Source organism: Parasteatoda tepidariorum, chromosome 1, assembly GCF_982258835.1.
Source record: "Parasteatoda tepidariorum strain Cologne lab strain chromosome 1, Ptep-v5.0, whole genome shotgun sequence".
Lineage (NCBI taxonomy): Eukaryota > Metazoa > Arthropoda > Arachnida > Araneae > Theridiidae > Parasteatoda > Parasteatoda tepidariorum.
Genome location: NC_141755.1, coordinates 52,797,311 through 52,819,945, shown reverse-complemented (window position 1 = coordinate 52,819,945; position 22,635 = coordinate 52,797,311). Strand labels below are relative to the sequence as shown.

Below are 22,635 nucleotides of genomic sequence, written 5' to 3'. Positions count from 1 at the left end.
ACGTTAAAGTTGCAGAATTCAAGGGTCCTTTTTGGTATTCTGCTTTTGTACCTACGGAGAATTATAAGAACACATTTTCCATATTTAACTAATTAATATTTCAAAGTTTCATTTTATTGATTGAAATGTATTTGATTGAACTTAGTTATGGAATTCAAAATTTTGAGTATTTGTGACATTTAAAATCCCTTTTTAGAAACTTTTCTTTAAAAACTTCTTTAGAAGCTTTTAAGCATTAAAAAGACTACTTATTCTTTCTTTTCTCTTAATATTAAAAAAAATAATAAGCGACGCCACCTCTGTTTTGTGTGCTAGATTTAATTCTCAATTTTATTTATTACGAAACAAAATGGTTAAAAAAAAGGGATAGTAAGGACTGAAATAATAAATAAAAAGAAAAAGCGATAAAAAAACTTGCATTTTAATAAACATAAACATTGTTTAAATATAGTCTGACATGGTTTATTATAAAATTCATTCTCCTAAAACGCTTCACTAAGAAAAAATTATGCCTCTACTATCTATAAAGATGTAAAAGATTACTTGTTTATTTTGTGACGCAGTGTGACTTTCTCTTATATCTAGAATCGTCGAAGAACCAATTTCTTGAGCATCTTCACTGACTTCGGTGGGAAAATCGTCTTCATCTAGTTGAGGTGGATCAGGCAAAGGAGGAACCATACCAGTATTATCTACATGAAAAATCTTATCTGAGCACACTAGTCAAAATTACATTTGTAGCACAAAATCGTACTAAATCCGAAATATCACAATAATCACATAAAAATATGAATTGACAAAAGTTTTGCATTTTTTCGATGATATTTCATACTACCATTTCCATCATATAGTATAAAAACATAATGGTCTAAATGTATATAATATTTCATAATATAACACAAATTCTAAATTTTAAATATTTCTAATCCTATATAAATTTAATAAAACATCTTTTTCAATTGAAAACATCTTGCTTCCAGATATGAATGGAAATGCTCTATTGCAAATACGCCTGTAGCATGCAATTAAACGTAGAAAAATGGAACATTTAAGACATTCTCCTCTTTAGGTAATTTGTAACATAAACATTAAGTCTAAAAAAGGAATTGCACAATATTCATACGCGGAAATGTATGCATATTACAAAACAGCGAAGAGACACATCACCAGCCCCCATTTGCTTTTGCAATCGTTTAGCTTATTCGAACTTGTTTTTTAAATCTGGCTTTGTGAATGAACCCTTCGAACCCTTTATTATAACATTTGATCTAATAGTTTAGGAACCAAAGGAAAAAGGTAAGAGAATGAAACGAGAAAAAAAAAATAAAAAAAGGAAGAAAAAGAAAGCATAGAAGTAAAGTAAATGTCACTGACTGAAAAAAATCCCAACACCAAAAAGGAGTTTCGCTAGACAATTTAAATTTGTAGGTTTTGCTTATACAACTAAAAGATGATATCTATTCAAATTTCGTGCCTGACGTACAATGCATGCCCGTTTGCATTCAAAAGTCTGGCGGTTATTAATGATTTAAGTATTATATAATCACTGCCCACACTGCAGGCAATCCAATGAGTTTTGGTTAAAGTTTAAATATCGGGTATGAGGTTGAAGGATTATAGATTCTCAATATTTCATAATTTTAATCTAAAATTTGAAAAATAAAAAATAAATTTAACTTATTTTAATCCTTACCATGAATTTTATTTGCAAATATCATAATTATTACTGTAATTAATGGTGTATAATCTTTTTGAAAAGTTCATTATAATGTGCTTTTACAAATCTTCTAAGTTTAGGACCTGATTTGAAGTATTCATAAATTATTTGAGCTCATTTCATGTCTTTATATTTATAGTTAATTGTTCATTAGTAAGCAAGGATATGAAATCAAAGTTTGGTAACCAAAGTAAGATATACTTTAAAATAAGCATAATATATTCCATTCTACAGAAAAGGTAAATAAGGATAATTATTTAGAGTATGAAGCCAGACTTGACAAAAAAAAAAGTTCTCAAAAAATATTTTTATTCAATTAAAAAAAAAAAATCGTAATCAGGATATGTGCAGAAATAAAAATCATTTCTTCCTGTTGTTTAAAGTTCTTCATTTAATACATAAAATCAACAAAATGGAAAAGCATTTTCAAAGACTTTACATAATTGTGATAAAGTAACTAGTTTCGGATAAATATTGCAGAGAAAGTGGTGAAAATTATGCTTTTTTTGTAATTTATGATGACAATCGACAAGACAAAGAAAAATCTTATTTTGAAAGATAGAAAATAAAGCACTCTTTACTAACCACCAATAAAAAAGTACCTTTAATGGCTTTTAAAAAACGTAAATCAAAAATAAGCACCTTTAAGCACTTTTTCAAAAACACTACGCACCTGTTATTAAATTAAATCTATATTGTAAAGATTTGTATGCCCCAATTTTGTTTGAAAGTAAAAGAAATGAAACTTTTTTTGTATTTAATAATAAAAAAAGCACCATAAATTCCAAAATCAGGGCGAGGTGCTGCTGCCTTGCATTGCCTCTTGGGAGCTTGTGGTTTTGTTGTGGCTGCTGGTTGAATATCTTCTTCATTTGGAGCTTTATGTTCTGATACAGGAAACTGGAAAAAAATATCTTGATATGTAATTTTGAAAACAAATTAAAACTTATTAAGAGTTTCTTAGATACTAAAGATGTCTATATAAGAAAAATAATTTATTTTGTATGCAGGGCACTGTAAAATATATATATTTTTCTATACATACTGCTCTTGCTGGCAGGTTTTTGTTACCTTTTTTTTCTTAAACCTATTTATTTTCACAAGTTCGTTTAATTTATTATTTAGATAGCTAAAAAAAGAGAACACAGTTATCAAGCCAATGTACAAAGTGAATTAGGAAAAGTTTAAATGTATGCTTTTTAATTTACACTGATCACCTCCTACATAAATGTTTCCAAATTGTTTTTTTTTTCATACGTATTTTGCACAAACAATTTAGATAATAAATCAGTTATGCATCACAGTTGAACATCTTTTATAAAAGTACTTCAAATAAATTTACTATATTTTTTGTAGTTGTTTTCCCGAATTTTCTTATAAGAAGCATCATACACTACAGTACAATACATTTTTTTTAAAAGAAAAAGGGGAAAAATAAAGAACTAGTTTTTATCAGATTCAAAAAATAAATGGCATTAAAAATTTTGTGATTTTTATTTTTAAATTTAAAACTATAATATTATTTAGCTAATAGTTTTGTTTAAGCATTTGGATATATTTGTAAGTTTATTTAGAAACTTACCTTACGCTTTTTTTAAACCGATAAAAGCTTTATATGAACGATGCTGAATTTTTTTAAAAAACTTTTTTGTAGCATTTTATATTGTTAAATAATCTGTTAGGAACTGCTGGTTCTAGAATCTGGAATAGTATTGAATATGCATTTTTTTACTTTTATGAGCAGTTTTTTTAAAAAAAAAGCACACTTTTAGAAATCATTCAACTAATTTTCAATTTCTAACATTTATAAACGATAGGAACATTTTTTTTTATAACTGCATCATCTGAAAGCTACAAGTTTTTATTGAATACTGTAATGATGAGAGTTTATATTCATTTCAACAGATGGCAGCACTACCAAAAAATTCGAATATCGAAGGGCTTCTTTTTCATTTACACATTTTCACAATGAGGAAAAAAAGGCCCCAATAATAATAATAAAAAAAATGATTCAATAAATAGTTACTGAAATTATTCTTTATTGACAGATGGCGAATATTTACTGTTAATAAGTTAATGTTTTTCTATTTCATTTATTGTTTACTATAGTTCATTATTTTGGAATTTATTTCAATGCGAAGACATGAATGGTAGCGACATCTAAATGAAAACAATCGAACTACCTAAATAAATATTCCCGAGAAACAAGTCTAAAGATATTATCCAATTAAAAAACTTCATTCGCTTCATAAATATACTCATTGGAAATAACAGTGTGTTGTAAAATAGACTGCTGAAATAATGTTTCAATAATATATAGACTTCCAATCTGTATATTTTTGAAGTGAATGAAGTTTTTAATCGAGTAAAATCGAACTGCCTGTAACTTTGGATGAATAATTGATATTTTTGATGTAATTTCAGATGTGTAGTGGTCGTGAAAACAAAAACTGATTTAAAGGAGAAGAACAAAGAAATACAAAATTGCGCATTGGAGAACATTCTCAAGAAAGTAAAAGCTGAAAACTTAAATCGTCAGTGGCGGATCCAGGGGGGGGGTTATAGAGGGTCATGACCCCCGCCAAATTGAAAAATAAAATAAAAATAAATTTTTTTTTAATAGTTTACAAAAGAAATAAAATATTTTAAAAATTATTTAAGGGGGCATATACACCTAGGTAGGTCGGCTTATTCGATTTTTTTTCCCCAATCAATATGATGTTGAGAATTTTAATAGCTCTGCCAGTTAGTGCAGCAACAACAGAACGTCCCTTTTCAACTCTTCAACATCTCATAACTTGGCTTAGAGCAACTCAAAATCAAGAACGATTAAATGGACTCGCATTATTAAACACTCACCGAGAAATTGATTTGAATGTCGAAAAAATCATTGGCAGATTTGCCAAAGTTTCTAAATAAAGCATTACATTTATTATTTAAAGATTTTGAACAATACACAAATAATTAAAGTATTCTAGTGTTTATTATGAAAAAAATAAATGAGAAGACTAGCATTAAAAACCCCAGTTTTTTTTTAAATATTTAAAAAAATAATTTTATAAAAAAAATTAATTGTGGAGGGGGTAATCGGATTCCATGACCCCCCCCCCCAGGAAAAATTTCTGGATCCGCCCCTGTAAATCATAAAACAGTTCTTTTAATTTAGATTGTTTGTTTTGACGTTTCCTTACAATTCAAAGCTTTGAATTAATTTGCTTGATATCAATAGAAAATATATCAACTTTTAACTTCTAAAAGTCTTTTTCACATGCACTCAGAATTGCATATACATGAGTCGCACATCTTTATAATTGGGTAAATTATAAAGTATCGATCCGGAAGTAATAATAAGATACAGTTTCATGAAAAAAAAATGATCATTTAGAAAAAGTGTAGCTTACTATATTGCCTCATGCGATGGTATTTGTATTAAATTGCATGGGCACTTTAAAGGCAGAAAAAACTATTCTAGATACAATATTCATGTATTAAACTCAGTGGTGGCATGTAAATCCTTGAGGTTAAAATAAAATTATTTTAACTTTAAAAGAAACTTAAGAAATTTCAAAGAAAAGAAAGAAAAAAAATACCTTGAATGTTCCATCCGGATTTTGAGGTTTACTTCTCGGTAGAAGAGAGTGCGCTCTTGGAGGGGGTGGTGGTTTTGGAGGTCTGTTAGAAATCGAAGAACCATTTTTGGAACTTTCCGATGTTACTGTACTAGCTTGCGATGTATTCGAAGATCGAGAAGGTGTCGGAGAATTGGAATTGCATGTGGTGACTCTTTCTTCGGTTTCCTGTAAGCATTTTTGAACAAATTAAAGCATGTTTAAGTTATTTTATTTTATGAATGCCCTTTTTATTTTATGAAAATGGATTTTTATTTTATGAGGGAGAGGAGCTATACATTACCAGGGCATCCAGTTCTAATTATATATTTTTAAGAGTCTTTGTCAAATACAAAGTTAGAAATTCATGCATATTGGAGGATGAAAATTAATATTTAAGTGAGGAAAAAAAATCGGAATCTGGAGGAAAACGGGTGTAAAAGAATCTAAATATGCTTGATTTCTGAAATTGAGTTTTGAATATGTTACAAATAACCGCTTTCAATTCCTCTGGCAATTAAAAAGGTTTAGTTCTCAATCCCGCTTTTCTTAGCTGTGATTAGTTAAGGATTTCGATAGCGTTTCTGTTTAATGCTGATAATAAAAGCGTGAATTTTTTTTAAAATTAAGATTGCAAGTGTCAAAAAACAATGTTTTCTGCATTAATAAAAAACAAGTCTTTAAAACTGTTCAAATTTTGTTTTCCAGTGAAATAATATGTAAAGAGCCTTCTGTGAAACAACTACGTGTTGGAAGAACTACTGTAAAACAACTATAAAACAACTGTAAAATAAGTTCTGTAAAAAGAGCTTCTGTGAAAAAGACTACCGTAAAACAACTTCTGTGAAACTATTTTTTTTTTTTAAAAAAAAGGCTAAAAAGAAGAATTTAAAATTTATCTTTTAAATCTTTATAAATATTTTGTGGTTACCACGATTGTGTCGTGTGGTTTCATCCTTTTAGCTATTGATTAAAAACGAAATATTTTGGAATGAATACATTTTTATCAGTCAGGCTAACAAATTTTGACTTGTCACTTCTTTACCTAAAGCTTATCATATGAAAATGATGCTACTAAAAGAATAAATGGAATCCTAATCGAAATATAGATTTCACCGGATTTAATAAAAAATAGTAAGGAAAAACATATTTTTTTGTCATCAATATATTGGGAAATCAATATAATCAATATGTAATAACATATTTCTATAAATTAAAGTGAAGCCTTAATTTTTTATTTAAAAGAAAAGTGTTGTAGAAAGAAATTTTATCAGTAAAAAATCTTTAACCACGATACTTATATTAGTATAGTAGGTATCTTTTACCACAATTAATTGAACAACACTAGCTTCAATAAAAAAATGAAAAATAATTGTCCAGTCTATTTTATTTTTAAATACAACGCTATAGACGAGCATGTAACGTTTAAGTACAAAAAATATCTTTCATTTCTTATTATATAATAATGTTCAGACTAACGTTATTCCTGCTACATTAAAAATGTTTAAAGTATTTTAATTAATATATGCTACCTATTTAAATTATATACTCTGATTATATACAATATTAAAAATATTAAATTTTTATGTTTTTCAAAACCTCAGCTCCGCCTTTCAACATAGACGGAACGTAACCTCCAAATGAAACATTTTCTTTTAAATTATTGTTCCATTTAGTACTATATGATATTTATAATAAAGAGAGCTGCCATCATAAAAAATTGAAAAGACAAATGATGACTTTATAGAAAATAATTACTATGAAAATAGCTCAAAAATTGACAAAAATAAAGTATATTCTTGTATTGGGGTCTAATCGGATTTAGCGAAAAAAAATACAACAGAAACTTTTCATTTGAATAAATTCGCTATATATAAGCTTCTTTTCCCCACTTCTTTCCTTATCCTCCTCCATCTAAACGAGTCGGCAGCTTTTTTACCACTTACTATGAGGAGGATACTTCCCGGCTTGGCATGCGAAAACGTCTGGGAGACGTCATTTGTTTCTTATTTCAAAACAATATTTGACGTGTCTCAGACGTCTTCAACAGAGAGATGCCAGCTTGCTCCGGACAGCAAAAAAATATTTTAAAGTGGTAGTTTATCAATTGTGATTTTTGGTTTAATAATTTCAATTTAGTAGATTTTTATCCACCACTAATTCTAAACAATTCGTACGCTTTTATAATTCACCACTTTATAGTAGTTACGTCATGCTATACCTTTTAAAAAGCAAGCAAAAATAGTCAAATATTTGAAAAATTTAGTTTGTAGTTATTTACCGTTTTTTAAATTATTTTGGCGTGTCCGGAGCAGTTGGCATCTCTGTCAATATTCCGTTGCAAGTTGTTGTTTACAGTGCAATCGAAGATCATTTCTACATCAAGAAATGATATGTCTAGGGGTTAATAGTTTGCTGCAGGCTTTCGGAAGCGCTTTTTTATATATAAAGTCATATTTTTAAAAAAATTTTATTTCGTTAATTTTAGAGCTATATTTACAGTATTTATCGTATTATACAGGATAAGCTCTCGATTTATTCCAATAAAGAAAGGGAGGAGAGAAAAAGAAAGAAACCGATTTGCAGTTCTATATTTATGTAATATATGTATTTATGTATTTCACACACTCAGCTCACTCTAAACAAGACATCTAATTTATTACATTATAAATTATTTTCATCTCGAGATCTTTCTAAATAGTAATCCAGAAGAGTTGTAAGCTTGTGCATTTTTAAAATCAACAAAATTGCATAAGCGTTTGATCCCAGACAAAGTTATTTTAAAAAAATAAATTAAAGAAAAAAATTCACTGTAAGTATGTTTTATTTTCATATTTATTTCAATGTTTTATTTTGTTTGAATGTCGACGCAATATTACTTTCAATTTTACTTTACGCCCGTCAATTTTCGGTTTATTTTGTATTTTTAAAACGAAGAAAATAGTCCAAAGTATTTGAAGTCCATCTTTCTTACATCCAGATTTTTAAGAGTTTGTGTTCGAATCAATTTTAAAACTATATTGAAAACCGTTACTCTGTTCAACATTAATTGGACATTAAGATATCGTGTTTCGTTGAATATATATGATTGTAAATATATTAAGAAGGGTATTTATCCGTTTCAAAGGATTATAAAAACCGTAAAACCTATAATCAGTGTTTGTTGATTTCAATCACGATTTCAAATCGATTTTTTTAAAAATCGCTCTAAATTAAACGCTATTTTTTAGTAATAAATATTAGACTTAAACATTTATAAAAATAATTTAATATGAGATTGTTTAAATTTTCTGTTGATTTTCATAGTTTTAAATTTATTGCAGTGTTATGTTTAAGTAAACAAATTTACACTGATAATTGATACAGTAATTTTTAAAATGGAATTTTAAAAATCTTAATTTTAATGGGTTTTCAGAATGGAAATAATGAACAAAGTGAAAATCTAATGCAGTTGTTTTTATACTTTACTTTTGTAAAAAGTAGTTAAACTTTGATTCCCCCCCCCGAAAAAAACAAAAACAAATATGAAGCTAAAGAAAACTTTACTGATTCTTAGTTCTTAAACCAAAACATTATTTTATTTAAAAACTGCAAATATATTTCTGAATCTTAAAGTATACCAAATTGTTATGCTTAGTTTAGAAACGCGAAGCTACCAGATAAGGATTATATATATAATTTTATCATTACTTAACTTTAATTTTGTCAGCGTATGTCTATGTTTTGTATATATATGACTTCATGCTGTTGCTCAGAGCTTTGGAGTCGGTAGTTGGAACTGTCGAATCCAACTTAGACACCGATTTATACTCAATGAAATGTTCACCGTATCTCAAGAAAGTATTAATTGCTGCGATATAATTTTTTTGGTACCATAACTTATTATATTTTAACTAATAATTTGAATGCTATTCTAGTAATAAAAAACCTCTATCTTAAATTATTTACTCTATCTATTCCACTAATAATATAGTTGGTTAGTAGATTTATAAAGATTTTTTTTCTCTAGTTTTACGTAATACAAAATGTACCTGACTTTAAATCGAGGTTTATTATTTGCACCAAGCTTACAAATGAGAAAATATAGGAAAAAAATAACTGTAAAATTTTATTTAAATAAAATTTTTTTAAGACTTTACGAATCTTCAGACAAAAAAGTATGAAATAAAATAATTCAAAAATATTTAAGAAGCAACTTTTCGATTGTTTTTAAAAAAAAAGTTAGAAATAAAATATGGAATGAAACTTAAAAGAATCGAGTTCATATAGTCTCAGTTAATTTTCCAGATATTATGTACATTTTATTTAAATTTTATCTGAAAATAGTGTTGCAAGTATTTCTTATAAAATTTTTAAGAAAAAGTCAGATGAGAAGTTAGTGGTTTTTGAAAATAAATAGCACCAAATAACTAGAGACTTTTTATCGTCTTTCTTTTAAAAGTTCGTAAAGAATTCTTGCAACAATATTTTAAGTAACTGAGTACTATATCATCTTGGTTCTTAAAATTTAAATTCAATATTTTATTTCTTAGTGTTTCATGCAAAACCATAACCATAGAAAAGTTTGTTTTTAAATTTTTTTTCAATTTTAAGTTTCTAATAAGAGTCCTTTCAGAGATGCAAGCCTATACTGTTTCTCTCAAAATTATTCTTTTTTATTAAAATATGGAGAATTAAATGAATGCATTATTTTCAATTTATAATTAATAATTAAGTAATTAATATTTCTGTACACTTCTGGTTTCATTTTATTCATTGAAATTCGTTCAATTGAACCTAGAGACCAAATTTTAAATTGTAAGAATTGTAGTAAATTGTAGTAAATATATTTGAAACTTCAACTTAGGAAAAGTTTTAGAAATACGTATTTACAATCTCAAATTTTTAAAATTTGGTAACTAGGGTAACTTCTATAGAACTAGGGTAACTTCTATAGAACAAATTTCAATGAATGAAATTAATTAAATAGTATTAAAAAATGCTAGGTATTTACTCAGTAAATAAGGAAATAGCGTTCATGTGTGTGTGTAATTCTGGTAATAGCGTCCAATGGAAGAGAATTATTTTTTTGTCTGTAGAATTTTAATTTATTATGGTATTTTTTTTTAAATGAGAAACCTGTATTACTGAAACAATCAGAGTATACAGATAAAGTATTGAAAGACAAGCTTATAAATTTGTTTCAAACAATTTCCCCAATTTCTCCTTTTATGCACGATTGAGAAAATTGACCAATTTAATAATTGAACTACCATTTCAGATCAGGCAAGGTTATTATTACACAATACTTTATTTGACCTTGGACAAGCGAACACGAAATTAACCTTAGTTATTTTTGGGAACGGTTAATGAATTTTATTAACCATAGAATGAGAAAGATATGAAGAAGAATAAGTCATTAAACGAAGAAACAGGTTTTTTTTTTCTCTCCCCAACTCTTGCTGAAATACATTTTACTGTTTTTGAATCGAATTGCGCTGATTTTAATCAATATCTATATCATTTTTTATATCTGGCTTTGAACAACCGATCCTGATATTATTTTTATTTTATTACCGTCGTTGAACAGCCGTCCCAGGTTTAGGGCTTACGACTACTAATGTTCAACTCCGTAGCCTTTTAATTTTGAACCCAATCCAGAAGACAAGGGAACTCCTGGATGAAGTATTGGGAGAAATTTGCTTTCGTGGAGGACTTTTTGATGGAACTATAACCCGCATTTGCGTTAAATGGAGAGAAGGAAAACACGAGAATCTCCCACGGTTAGCCTGACGGCAAGAATACTCTAACCCATGATCGATCTACCACTGAGGATATTTCACGTCAGCACTATGTTCGGTGATAGCTGAATACGGAATTCGTATCGACCAGCCATTGCTGAGATTAGAACCCTGTTCACCTCATTGGAAGGCGAACGCTCTATCCTCTGAGCCATCGCTGCTCAACCGATCCTTATTGGATTTGTTGTCCGAAGTCTTGTAATTTTGTACCTAAAACAGAATGAGACAGAATACCTGGATAGAACGTCAAAAGAAAAAAAAAAGAAAAAACAACTTCTCGGAACACTTAAGTGGAATAATCCGTAATCGCGTTAAATGGAGAGGAAAACCTGAGATGGTTAGCTCAACAGAAAAAGGATTCTAACCCATGATCCGTCTACTCACTGGGATTTTCCATCAAGCAATGTGGTCGCCCTATTGGAAGGCGTGTGCTCTATCCACAATTGCTGTTTTCAATATAAAGGTAAACAACAACAGTCTCGAGCTCTTCACCTGCTCTGCTTCCGGTTATAAAGTTTGCAGCTGCTTATTCTGCGAGGCGATATTTTCAAGCAGTTAATTTTGTTTTAAAATAAAAGAAATAAATTATATAATTTCTGAGCTAAAATCTGCTGTATTTCGCAAAATATTATTAATATCAAGCAATTCTGGAAAATTTGAAGTGAAAATTTATTTTAATTGTTTATAGACATGTATTACTAAGTGACATAGTTACATGTGACATTTAGAAAGAACTTCCTTTTTTAGTAGTCCTGATTTAACCTCTTTACTTGTTTATTATGTGTTCTTGTTGCAAGCCGTGTACTATCTTACGTTAGTTTTGGCATATTTTTCGAAGCAACGAGATTCAATTCATTTAACAAATTGTCATTTAGGTTTAAATTTCGGAGTTGGAACATTGTTTACAAGGTAAGAAGTGTTTTATAACAATTATTTTTGTCAAATACAGATTCTTATGTCTTCAAATGACAGGTCTTCATATGACGATTGTTATAACGATTCTTTTTTAAACTCAAATAATAAATCGGGTAACAAATACACGCATACAAGAAATACTACTCAAGAGAGTTTCAAAACACAATGATCACGTTGTGAGCAAAATGGCTTCAAAATACGTCGGAAACAGTAACCTTGAAGTATAGGCAGTAAAGAGTGCATTCTAGTGTAGAAAATACCAACCATTGGTTCTGATGATTTTGATTCCACTGTTTTCTCGAGCCGCTGTGGCACTGGGGAGTTCACTTTCTAATGAGGTGACACAGTGTTGAATTCCAGCGATGGCTGGTTGATACGAATTCTACTTCCGGCTCATGCCAACCATAGTGCAGACATAAAATATCCTTAGCAGTAAACGGATCATGGGATAGAATCCCCTCGCTGTCGGACTAATCATGATAGCTTTCGTTGTTTTCCTCTCCATATAACGAATATGCGGGTTAGATCCATTAAAAAGTTCTCTACGAAGGCTAGTTTGTCTCAATACTTGATCCAGGACTTATGGGTTGGGTTCAAAATTACAAAGCTACGAAGTTGAACATAAATAGTCGTTAACTCATATTAAGGTTCAACGCTGAGTAAAAAATGTTATAACGTGGAATATGATATCATGACAAAAAAGAGAAAAAAATGAACAAAGAAAATGAACTCTCTTGATATGATTAAGGAGGAGCCATCTGATATAAATAATTGAGAATATAAGAAGCAGTTTTAAAAGACTCCTCCTTTTTTTTTTATTCACATTCATTTGACTTGTGATATGTGAGGAGATAGAATTTATTTTGATATGCTTTAATTGGATGGAAAATCAACAATTAAATAACGTTTGATATGTAATTTCCTCCAATCTCTGCTGCAATTAAATGAAATGTAATTTAAGAGGCATATTTAAAATATCTATAAAACATCTTCTCCTCAACTCATAGAAACAGCTCTGAGACCAAAGAATTGCATAGATATTCAGCTGTTTTCTTTTGAATCACAATAACACTCATATATATTATTTTACAAAGCGTGTAAATAAATTCCTTTGTCGCAATAACAAACTTTGCTGACAAAACTGAGCATCCAATTTTTGTCTCGCCGCCGCAGTCAAATACTAGAAAATCAACGACACGCAATACAACAAACAACTGTAAAGTAAAACCACATCGATTTTTCAAAACACTATGTATTGCTTTATCTTTGTAAAACCACACTAGTTTAAAATTTGAAACACAGGAAGAACTTTCGCCGTCAATCAACAAAACAAACAAGTTTCGTGAGCCCCGAAAATATTGACCCTCATAAGCTCGTTAATTATTGAGTCATCAATCCAGGAAATTGTGAAAGAAGTGCTCGAGATTAAAAAGATTGTCCGGTGTACACTTACAGAATAATGGTAAACTACACCTACAGCTATCCTTTAGTATATCTCTCATTCTTATTTTGGCACATAAAATATTTGGGCAGTGTTAGTCAACACTTGTCACACTAATGCTAAAAATATCGAAAGGTTATACTTTGACTTATACTGCACTTTTCAAATTTTGAACACAAAATCTTATTGCATTATAAACAGCTCACTCTAAATTGAAAATTAAATACATCATACAACCCATAATTTGAACTTTAGAGATCCATCCCATTTTTGTATCAAGTTAAAAATATTGGCGGCGCAAAATTATTTCAATCATTTAGTTTAATTTTGATAATGTTACTGGTTATTGATGCAGTACGACAACACTACGGAACTTTGAGGCCTAGTGCCCGGCTGATGCACTTGTATAATATACAATAACAACTACTATTTTTGTTCAACGTCGGTTGTTCTCAAAATAAATTCAAATCGCTTTTCCTCTAGATTCAAAGATTAACCGTCGCATTTTAAATTAAAACTATTTAAGTATCTACTATTTTATTAATTTCTATTTTTAAAAGTGAAAAGAATTATGGTGTTTAATTTCTCAGTGAAAATCGCTAAGTATAAGTTTTAATTGATCTCGCTGAACACAATCTGACTATAAGTTATACTACAAGTTATGAAGTTATAGAAATAAAATATAAATAGCCTTTTTAAATTAAAACAAAATTCTGAAATAGCACTATCTACCGTAAAAGTAGAGGTAGGAAAGTGACAGCGATTATAACTATGTCATTATATAGTATTTCGCTAGCGTTTTCGCACATTTACTTTTCATGTTTTCGCAAAACTTCTTTACGAACTGTTATTAACGAAGTAGTTTTTTAATGCATTTTGCAAACATATTTATGCTTTGTTCATAACTAGTAAGTGTTTTAATATAAATGAGAAATGAGCAAATATATTTTAAATTTTGAACATTACGTTGACAAATAATCTTATTTAATTGGCTTAAAATAGCAAAAAGAAAATGTTAAAAATTAAAATGTGTGAATGTTTGATTGATAATTATTTATTTTTTTAATCAAAACTATCAACAAAGATTAGTAACAATGTGTAAAATTAGAAGTAAAGGAAGTTTAGTTTGCATTCAATATAAACAAATTTGGCTGACCGCAATTTAAAAGGATTTCGGGCTTTTAAAAAGAATATTAACAGTTAAGAAAAATAATATTTGTTAAGAATAAAAAAATATGCGTTTTTTGTTTCAATTAGCTGAAGTATTAAGAATTACCATGATTGGTTAAAGGAGGCAATTTAAAAGGATTTCGGGCTTTTAAAAAGAATATTAACAGTTAAGAAAAATAATATTTGTTAAGAATAAAAAAATATGCGTTTTTGTTTCAATTAGCTGAAGTATTAAGAATTACCATGATTGGTTAAAGGAGGTTACATTTATCATTGTCAATTTGTGAAATTTTAAATTTTAGATGCGTTCGTTTGGTCAAGAAAAAAAAAGAAAACAAGACCACCCCTCTAAATTTATGCTGTTACAATGTTGCTAATTTGTTCATTTTTTTAAAAAAAACTTACAACAAAATAAAATCTTACCCCTTGATCTTCAAGTTCAGGTATTCCAGAAGGTTGAATACATTCATAATTAGATTCTGGTTTCATGTCTTGGGTTGGTGACATAGCATCGGAATAAAAACTCCCGTAATCACTGGACACACTGTTTCGAAGGGACAGGTCGTCGGCACTAGCAGTAAAAGAAGATAGTGATCCAGAATGCAAAGAATCGAATCCTGGATTTACGGTCACTGACTTGTTTTCCAAGTCCATAGGATGAATAATTTCTAATTTAGCTCGAGGTCTGTCATAGTGTTCGTTATATTTCCAAGCTTTTGGGTTTGGGCAGCTAGAGTCAAAAGCTGCATTATTTTCAGTGCCATCTTTGCGTATTTTCAGTAGTTTCTTGATGGAAAACTTTTTTCGGGATTTGGCGCTATCTTCTGCATATCCCATAGCCAACATTTTGCACTTGGAATACTGCGCCAAAAGAAAGGAACTTTTAGATTTGGAGTGTTTACGTTTTTCTTCAATGTCCCCGTTAAGATTCCAGGATGCATAGCCTGTTTCTGTGTCTTGCGAAGACGTTGACGCAGTTGATGAAGACGAGGAAAAAGTCATGGCCTCTCCTCTGTAACTTGAAAATCCTAGAGGGTTGTCTGAAGGAGATATACGTCCAGTTGAACTAGGAGGATCTTCTAATGGTGGGTCTGGTATCTTTGGTGGTGCTGGTGCTTGTCTTTTGGTGTTATTACCGGGATGCCTGACTTGTTCTAGTTCAATCGCAAGAGCTGCCAACTTAGATTCTCTTTTAGGTTGTGGGTTTTCGGTATTCCCACCGACCTGATTTCTTGACTCTGTGTCCAGCATAACTTCATGATAGATATTACTCTCAGCATAATGGTCAACAAGAGTGATTGAACTTGGACCATGTAGACTCGAATCATTGGCTGTAGAATAATATAAACTGTTTTGGCTGATGCTACTTTCAGATTTTCGCCTCTCCGACCTCAAAGGTTTTATATCCGCTGTTGGTTTTGCGTAGTGACCAGGTTCAATTTGTATTGACGATCGTTCGATTGTACAGCGTTTAGAAGGTTTAGCTGGAATTCTCGGCTTAAATTTGCTTGATACCGAAGAATCAGTTTCGTAATCCGTTAGCGTTTGTTTTGAAGAAGGTACTACATTTAAGAGTTCTTCGCTAGCACTTCTCACAACACGTTTGTGGGTATTTTTCCCATTAATGGTCACACTTATTGAATGGGAAACTTCTGCTCTGTTGCATTCATCAGATGATGACGACGACGAGGAATTACTTCTGGATACAAACAAATCAGAAGCTGGGCCATAAATGGCTTTGCAGTTTGATACTCGACCATGAAGGAAAGATGGTCTTGGCTCTACATTGCCTAGAGTCTTCTCACTCACAGCGTTTACTTTTTTGCTAGAGCTATCACTAACTGTTATTGTAACACTTTCACAATTAGCAGGTTTTATTTCGAAGTTATCCTTATCGGCACCATCGTTAACTGGAAATTCTCTTCCATTTTCTTCAGTAGAGTTCGATGCATTCGATTCTTGCTCAGAGTTCATTTTATGACGATTTGTCAGGGAAGTATTGATAGCTTGTAATATTTGTCCTGCGATTTCATTGTTATCCTGCTGCCATTCGCCGTTTTCTTGTGAATTATTTTCTCCCTCAACTTTAGGAACATCGTCACCATCGGAAAGCATCACAGAATTTTCCGATGTTTTTACTTCGCTGTCACCTTCTCCGCTTCTGCTTGTAATAGGCGGAGGTGGTGAAGCTTCAGTTTCTCCCAACTCCGAGTTATTTTCGTTCTCCTCTTCTCTCAAGGCGGTGAGTTTCTTAGCGGTGTCAACCACTACGATCTCCTTCGACGTCACCGTATCTCGCTCGCAATTCTTTATGGCGACGTTTATAGATTCTTTGTTTTCGGTGCGGCTGTCCCGTTCATTAATCACTTCCCAATCCTTGACCTCCGAATCCGATGAGGAACCATTTTCTTTTGACATTTCAATTTGATTCGAAATCACTTCTTGGCGATTCACAACAGGAACTTCCTTCTCATTAGCAGCTTCTCTGCCAAGATTAGATTGTGCCAAAGACGCGTTTTCATTTCCGCTCTTGGAATCACCCTTAGTTTCGTTTTTAATGTTTTTCGGAGAAGTAGACTTACTGGCTCCGTCAACAGTTGTATTTGCGGCTGTTACCGTCTTTTCAGCGTCTTTTATTTGTTGTTGTTGGATTAATAAATTCGCATTATCCGAATTGAATTCGGTATTTAGTTTCGTTATTTTAGAGAACGCTTTGTCATCCTCCGTTTCGTCCAAGCTATCTGTTCCAGTTTCGTTTTCTCCGTCTGAGCAGTTCATTTCCCATTCTAATTCCTCAGGACTAAAATCCCTCCCACCATAACCGATCACAAGTGGTTCCTCGTCTTTAAAACCGACATTACTGCTGCGTCTTGGCTGGGGATTGTTTACTTCGGGTATTGGAATTTTCTTCTTTAATATGCCCTGGAGAGGACTAGGTTGGTCTTCACTCTTATCGTTCATTATTTGTTGTGGTGCGTTCTTTTGTACAGGTGATGGAGGTTTTGAAGTCGAATCATCAGGTGCTTCTTTCCGGAATTGATTTTGATTCCTTCCATTTTTACTCTCGATTTCATTCAGCATGTTTTTGACACCATTAAACTGCATTTTATTGACATCTCTGGCAGATTCACCGTTTTGAGTCCCATTTACAGATTCGCCATTTGTTTGCGGCTTTGTACCGTTGCTAATATTCGAATTAATAGTTTTAGACTGCGAGAAAGTAGTTTTCGTCGGCGATTCGATTTGACTACCATTTGTGCCATGACCATTTTTCAAGTTGCAGTCATTGGTTGGTTTCTTTTCGTTTGGGTGGGTAGCTTTGTTGATAGTTAAAAGCCTACCCTGAAAACCATTTTCCAATTTAAATGGTTGTGAATTCTTTTGGTTCCTTTCAGATATAAGCGACTTCCATGTGGTGTGAGGAGTACCATTGCTGTTTGACGAATAAAGGTTCGCTGTGTGAGACCTCCCATTTAAACTCTCATTTTGATGAGATATTGAACCATTGCTGTCGCCGCTTACATCATGATCTCCAACCGATTTGAAGCAATTCGAACAAAGATCTTTCTTCCACGCGTTTTGAACGAAATTCTGACAAATAACGGACATTTTGAGACGTTACTCTTTACCCAATGTGCAGGACATTCTCCTGAAACAAAAAAATAAAAAGCATGAATAAAATGTTGAAGAGTGAAGTAAAATATTGTATGAAAACTCCTGTTATAATCAGTTCATATAAATAAATGTTAAAAGATTTTTAGAAATATAATAGCTGAACAATTTGCTGCAGAAAAAACTCATGATAGAGTCTACATCTAATAATATGTTCATTTATTTAGCCACACACAATTTCAGCCATAGGTGATTAAATTTCAAAACACTTCACTTGAAAATATGGTTCAACTTAGCATCATATTAAGGCATGTAACTTAAAAGTGTTATGGTTCCAAATTTTTTACAGTTTATACGTAGTATGTTCTTAAACAGACTGACGGTGTTTAAAAATTTACAACATGAAAACAGTTGAGGTTAAAAAAAATTTTTTTGCAGCAGATTTATCTGCCCTCCCGAATTCCTGGTTTTGAAAATTTTTTTTTACTTTAGTTAATCCTATAAGTTCCTATTACCAGTTTTTCGTTGTATTTTGATGCATAAAAATTTAACTCTCGGATTGCAACACTCGAATGTATTTGATAGTAGATATTTTGAAAATATCTTAGCGATTTTCAATCATTGAAAGATTTCATAAAATTCTAATGTGACCTACACTTTTTCTTTATTTTATTTATGGGTTTACTGTTTGCAACACCATTTGTTGATAAAAAAAATGCTGAACTAAAAGCAGTAACTATGGGAAGAAAATTTTATGCTTTGCCAAATAAATTTGCAGCAATATTATTTCTTTTTAAAATTCTCAACTGGTTTTCTTTTATAATTTTTAAAAATCTGCAAAACACCATATACAGTTTGGGAGAAAAAAAACCCGCATTACCCTGAATAATTTTTGATCCAATGATCAAGATCTTCAAGTTTTAGGACTCGATCACTAATAGTTCAAGGGGGTAACCTTAAATAGGCTAAATAATTAGTTCAAACGATGTTTTAAGTTACAAGATCAGACAAAAACTCACTTTATCTGAATAAACATACCTTTTTTGGCATAGTTCTGGAAAAATCGGTTTCAAAAAAATTCATGTGTTTAAAATTTGATACAATAAGATTCGGAACTGTAAAACCGATTTCACTAAAATTTCATGTTTTCCCATGTAAAATCACATTTTTAAAAATGATGCACGAAAATTGTATACCTCACAATTTAAAACTTTTTGCCCGATTGTTAAATAAAAAAAAAAAATTATTTTCTAAAAAGTTATTTTTTGCATGGTATTATCTTTGGTAACGGTTTTTACAATTGCGTGTTAAAAATTTCCATTCGCTTCATTAATTCGATACATGACGAAATACGCCAAAAGTAAAATTAACACTGAGGGGTTTAAGGTTTATTCCGTTTTCCTGATCAAATCATTGGGACTATGTTTCGTAGATTGTGGCTATCCTTTATGTTTTGGGATTGGAAATCCAACCCGTCGACAAAAAGGCATGTTTATTCATAGAAAGTATGTTTTTGTGTTTGATATAACTTAAAATATTTTCTGCACTAATTACTTAGCATATTTGAGGTCACACCCTCGAACCATTAAGTTTGAGTCCTAGAATGTGAAGAGCCAATCATTAGATCAAAAGTTATTCAGGGTGGTAAATTTTTTTTTTGCGTACTGCACGTATACAAAAGAGTACTATTATATTTCTTTTCATAGAATATGGCTCGTATAAGAGGACTTGAGTTGCTTTTTGATATGAAACGGATAACAATGAGGTCGAAGGCTGACTGTTTAGTTGCAGCGATGCATTGCATGTTAGTAAACGAAAATCTGCAATGTGTTGGAACTGGTGAGGAGTTCGACGCTACTCAAGACAGCACTCTCGGTTCAGAACTCTTGCCGGACAGATGGAATGAAAATCAAGAAGAATATACCTTACGGTACACAAGTCGTCGCAGTAAAAATCGGTATCTCATGAAAGCTGTTCTATCAGGAAACATTCTGAATGTCACTGTAATCGTCAACGAACGTAACAACTATCAAATTTCCCTTGACGTCAACCAGTTTGTCACGGATAACTATAAGGAATACAAAACTGCTTATGCAAACCTCGAAGAACTGACACATCTTTTTGACGCAGAAATTGTGGAGAAGATTCGAAAAGATTTTCCAACCGTACACATTGATGAGACAGTAGAGGAAATTCCCAGAAGTCCAGGTCCATCGAATATTCGCGGAAAAAAATATTCTGAAGTTATAAAATTCGAAGATATAGATCCACCCCCGTTTCCCTTACTCAATCCAAAAGATCGGCGTCCAACAGGATATCCAAGAATCGGGGGGAAGGATCTAGATCCAACTGGTAGAGGACAAGGTACTATGCATTTTGATCACTCAGACCATGATCCAACATCTTCATTTCCCAGGGAAGATGATCCAAATAAGCCTTTGAATGTTCCTCCTGGAGCTAGATATGATCCGATAGGGCCTATTACTAAACCTGGCAAGAAAAAACCTGAACCCGATGATTATAAACCTCCCAAAGGTGATGATGATTCAAGTCTGATATGAACTGCATTCATTTAATCGGTTTTAAATAAAATTGAAAACATTTCTTGCAGTAATACTTAATAAATAGTTTAAAAATATTATACAAATTACTTAAAACTTTCTAAAGGTGGAAATATAGTTCGTAATAAACTGTATTCGTAAATTCGTTTTAAAAAAATTAACTGAACCCTGTAAGAACATTAGGAAGGGAACATGTTTTTTCAAAGAGGGTGATAATTTAACGCAAACAGCATTTGTAAATTTAAGTTTCTTAAATTTTTTTAAAAATTCTTTAAGCCAGTCAAGTTTAAATGAGATCCATATTTAAGAACTTCTGTAAATAAATATATGTTTTACCTGACTTATTTCACTTTTCTTCAAATTTATCGCACCTTTGTTTTTATTTTCAATTTTTAATAATGACCCCCCTTGCAACAATTTTTTATTTGAGCTTCATAAAATAAAGGCAATCTAACGCACAATTTAAATGAAAATATTAAAATTTTTTTTAACTGTTTATTAGATTTTAATAGAATTCTGTACATAACGTAGTAAGGTTTGTGACATATGGGTAACTATGATTGGCTGAGAGCCAAAATTTGACGAAAAGAAATTACCCAAAAAATTTCCTCATAGACTTTACATGGAATAATCGACAAGGTATGTAACGATAAAATATTATAGATAGGTATGTACTTTTTCTTGTTTTTAAAATAAATTTTAATTATCAAAACTCTCTATTACACGCAAAAATAATGTTATCTTTTTTTAATAATTAGCGATTAATAGCTATGATAGCTGTACTTGGTTATTTTAGCAAGCTAATTATGCAATTCAGTTCCAATTAAAAAACTTTTTGATGAAACATAAATTTCCTTGCGAAGTTATTTCAAGCAGAAAATTTTGTAAACAAACTTAATATGAAGTTGTACTTTTATATTTTAAGAGTTGAATCAAGTAATCAATAATTTATACCATTTCGGTGTAGCTTGGCGTGATCTTTGATTGGATAAAATTAAACTAAACGAAACTTACACTTAACATGACACAGAATTAGGAAGCAAGTTCGAGAGAAACTTCGCCAGTAAAAATGTTTCCGGAAAATTTTGTGTTCGCCACTAAAAGCAAATTTATTACTGGACACTCCTTTTTTTTTCTCTCTCTAGTGTCCCTTTTAAATAAATAAGAAGAGATGAATCAAACGCCATACTCTCCTGAAAAATCTCTTACAGAATGTTGGTTCTCGAATATAAGAAAATTGCTTAATTAACTAGGTTTAAGGATTCAATTTTCAACGCAGAATTTTTGTTAAACATATTTATACTTTTTTCATCATTTTGTATTTATTTAGGCCAAAATAAGTGAAAAATATTGCATTTAGCATTTTAATAATTTATGGTTATGGAATGCAGCATGAAACACAGGTCTTTTTCTGCGGTATAATCTTCCTTACACTTTCAAACAATTTTTTAAATTTGATTTAATTTGCAGGTATTTAGATCTAAGAGAAATAGTCATTCATTATTGACATTTCTTTAATTTACAAAATCAATCATTGATATATTTTTAATTATAAATAAAAAAAAATGTTTCTTTTTTCGAAATTTTTTTGTGGAATTAATATTTTAGTACAAAAATAACTCCGATAATCTAACAGATTTTATGGCAACTATTAGACTGTTTTTTATAATTAAGAAACTACCAAAATATATTTTTGCATGTAATTAGAGCGCCAGAAAAAATATATGTATGTAAAAAGGTACACCTGTGTACCATCTGCGTCAGAGGATTAAGAATGGTTCACTTTAAGAGTAATCCGAAAGAGTCATAAACTAAACAAAACTTTTTCTGC

General features: G+C 30.7%; 2 protein-coding genes across 4 annotated transcripts in view; one reads left to right on the top strand and one right to left on the bottom strand.

Annotated features, from left to right (window-relative positions):
* Positions 1-22,635, bottom strand: part of LOC107447458 (uncharacterized) — a 99,440-nt gene that overhangs the window by 6,217 nt on the left and 70,588 nt on the right. For all 3 annotated transcript variants that reach the window (XM_087163866.1, XM_087163848.1, XM_087163859.1), the window contains exons 2-5: positions 15,055-18,280; positions 5,308-5,514; positions 2,494-2,617; positions 544-692 (exon numbers count right to left, since the gene is read on the bottom strand). In XM_087163866.1, the coding sequence (XP_087019992.1) occupies positions 544-692; positions 2,494-2,617; positions 5,308-5,514; positions 15,055-18,240 (3,666 nt within the window). In that variant the 5' untranslated portion in view covers positions 18,241-18,280. The remainder of the gene's footprint in view (positions 1-543; positions 693-2,493; positions 2,618-5,307; positions 5,515-15,054; positions 18,281-22,635) is intronic.
* Positions 8,077-20,847, top strand: LOC107447461 (proteasome inhibitor PI31 subunit). The gene is made up of 2 exons (XM_016062387.4): positions 8,077-8,137; positions 19,950-20,847. Exon 2 carries the CDS (start codon positions 19,953-19,955, stop codon positions 20,802-20,804), a length of 852 nt encoding a protein of 283 aa, XP_015917873.4. The 5' UTR covers positions 8,077-8,137; positions 19,950-19,952; the 3' UTR covers positions 20,805-20,847.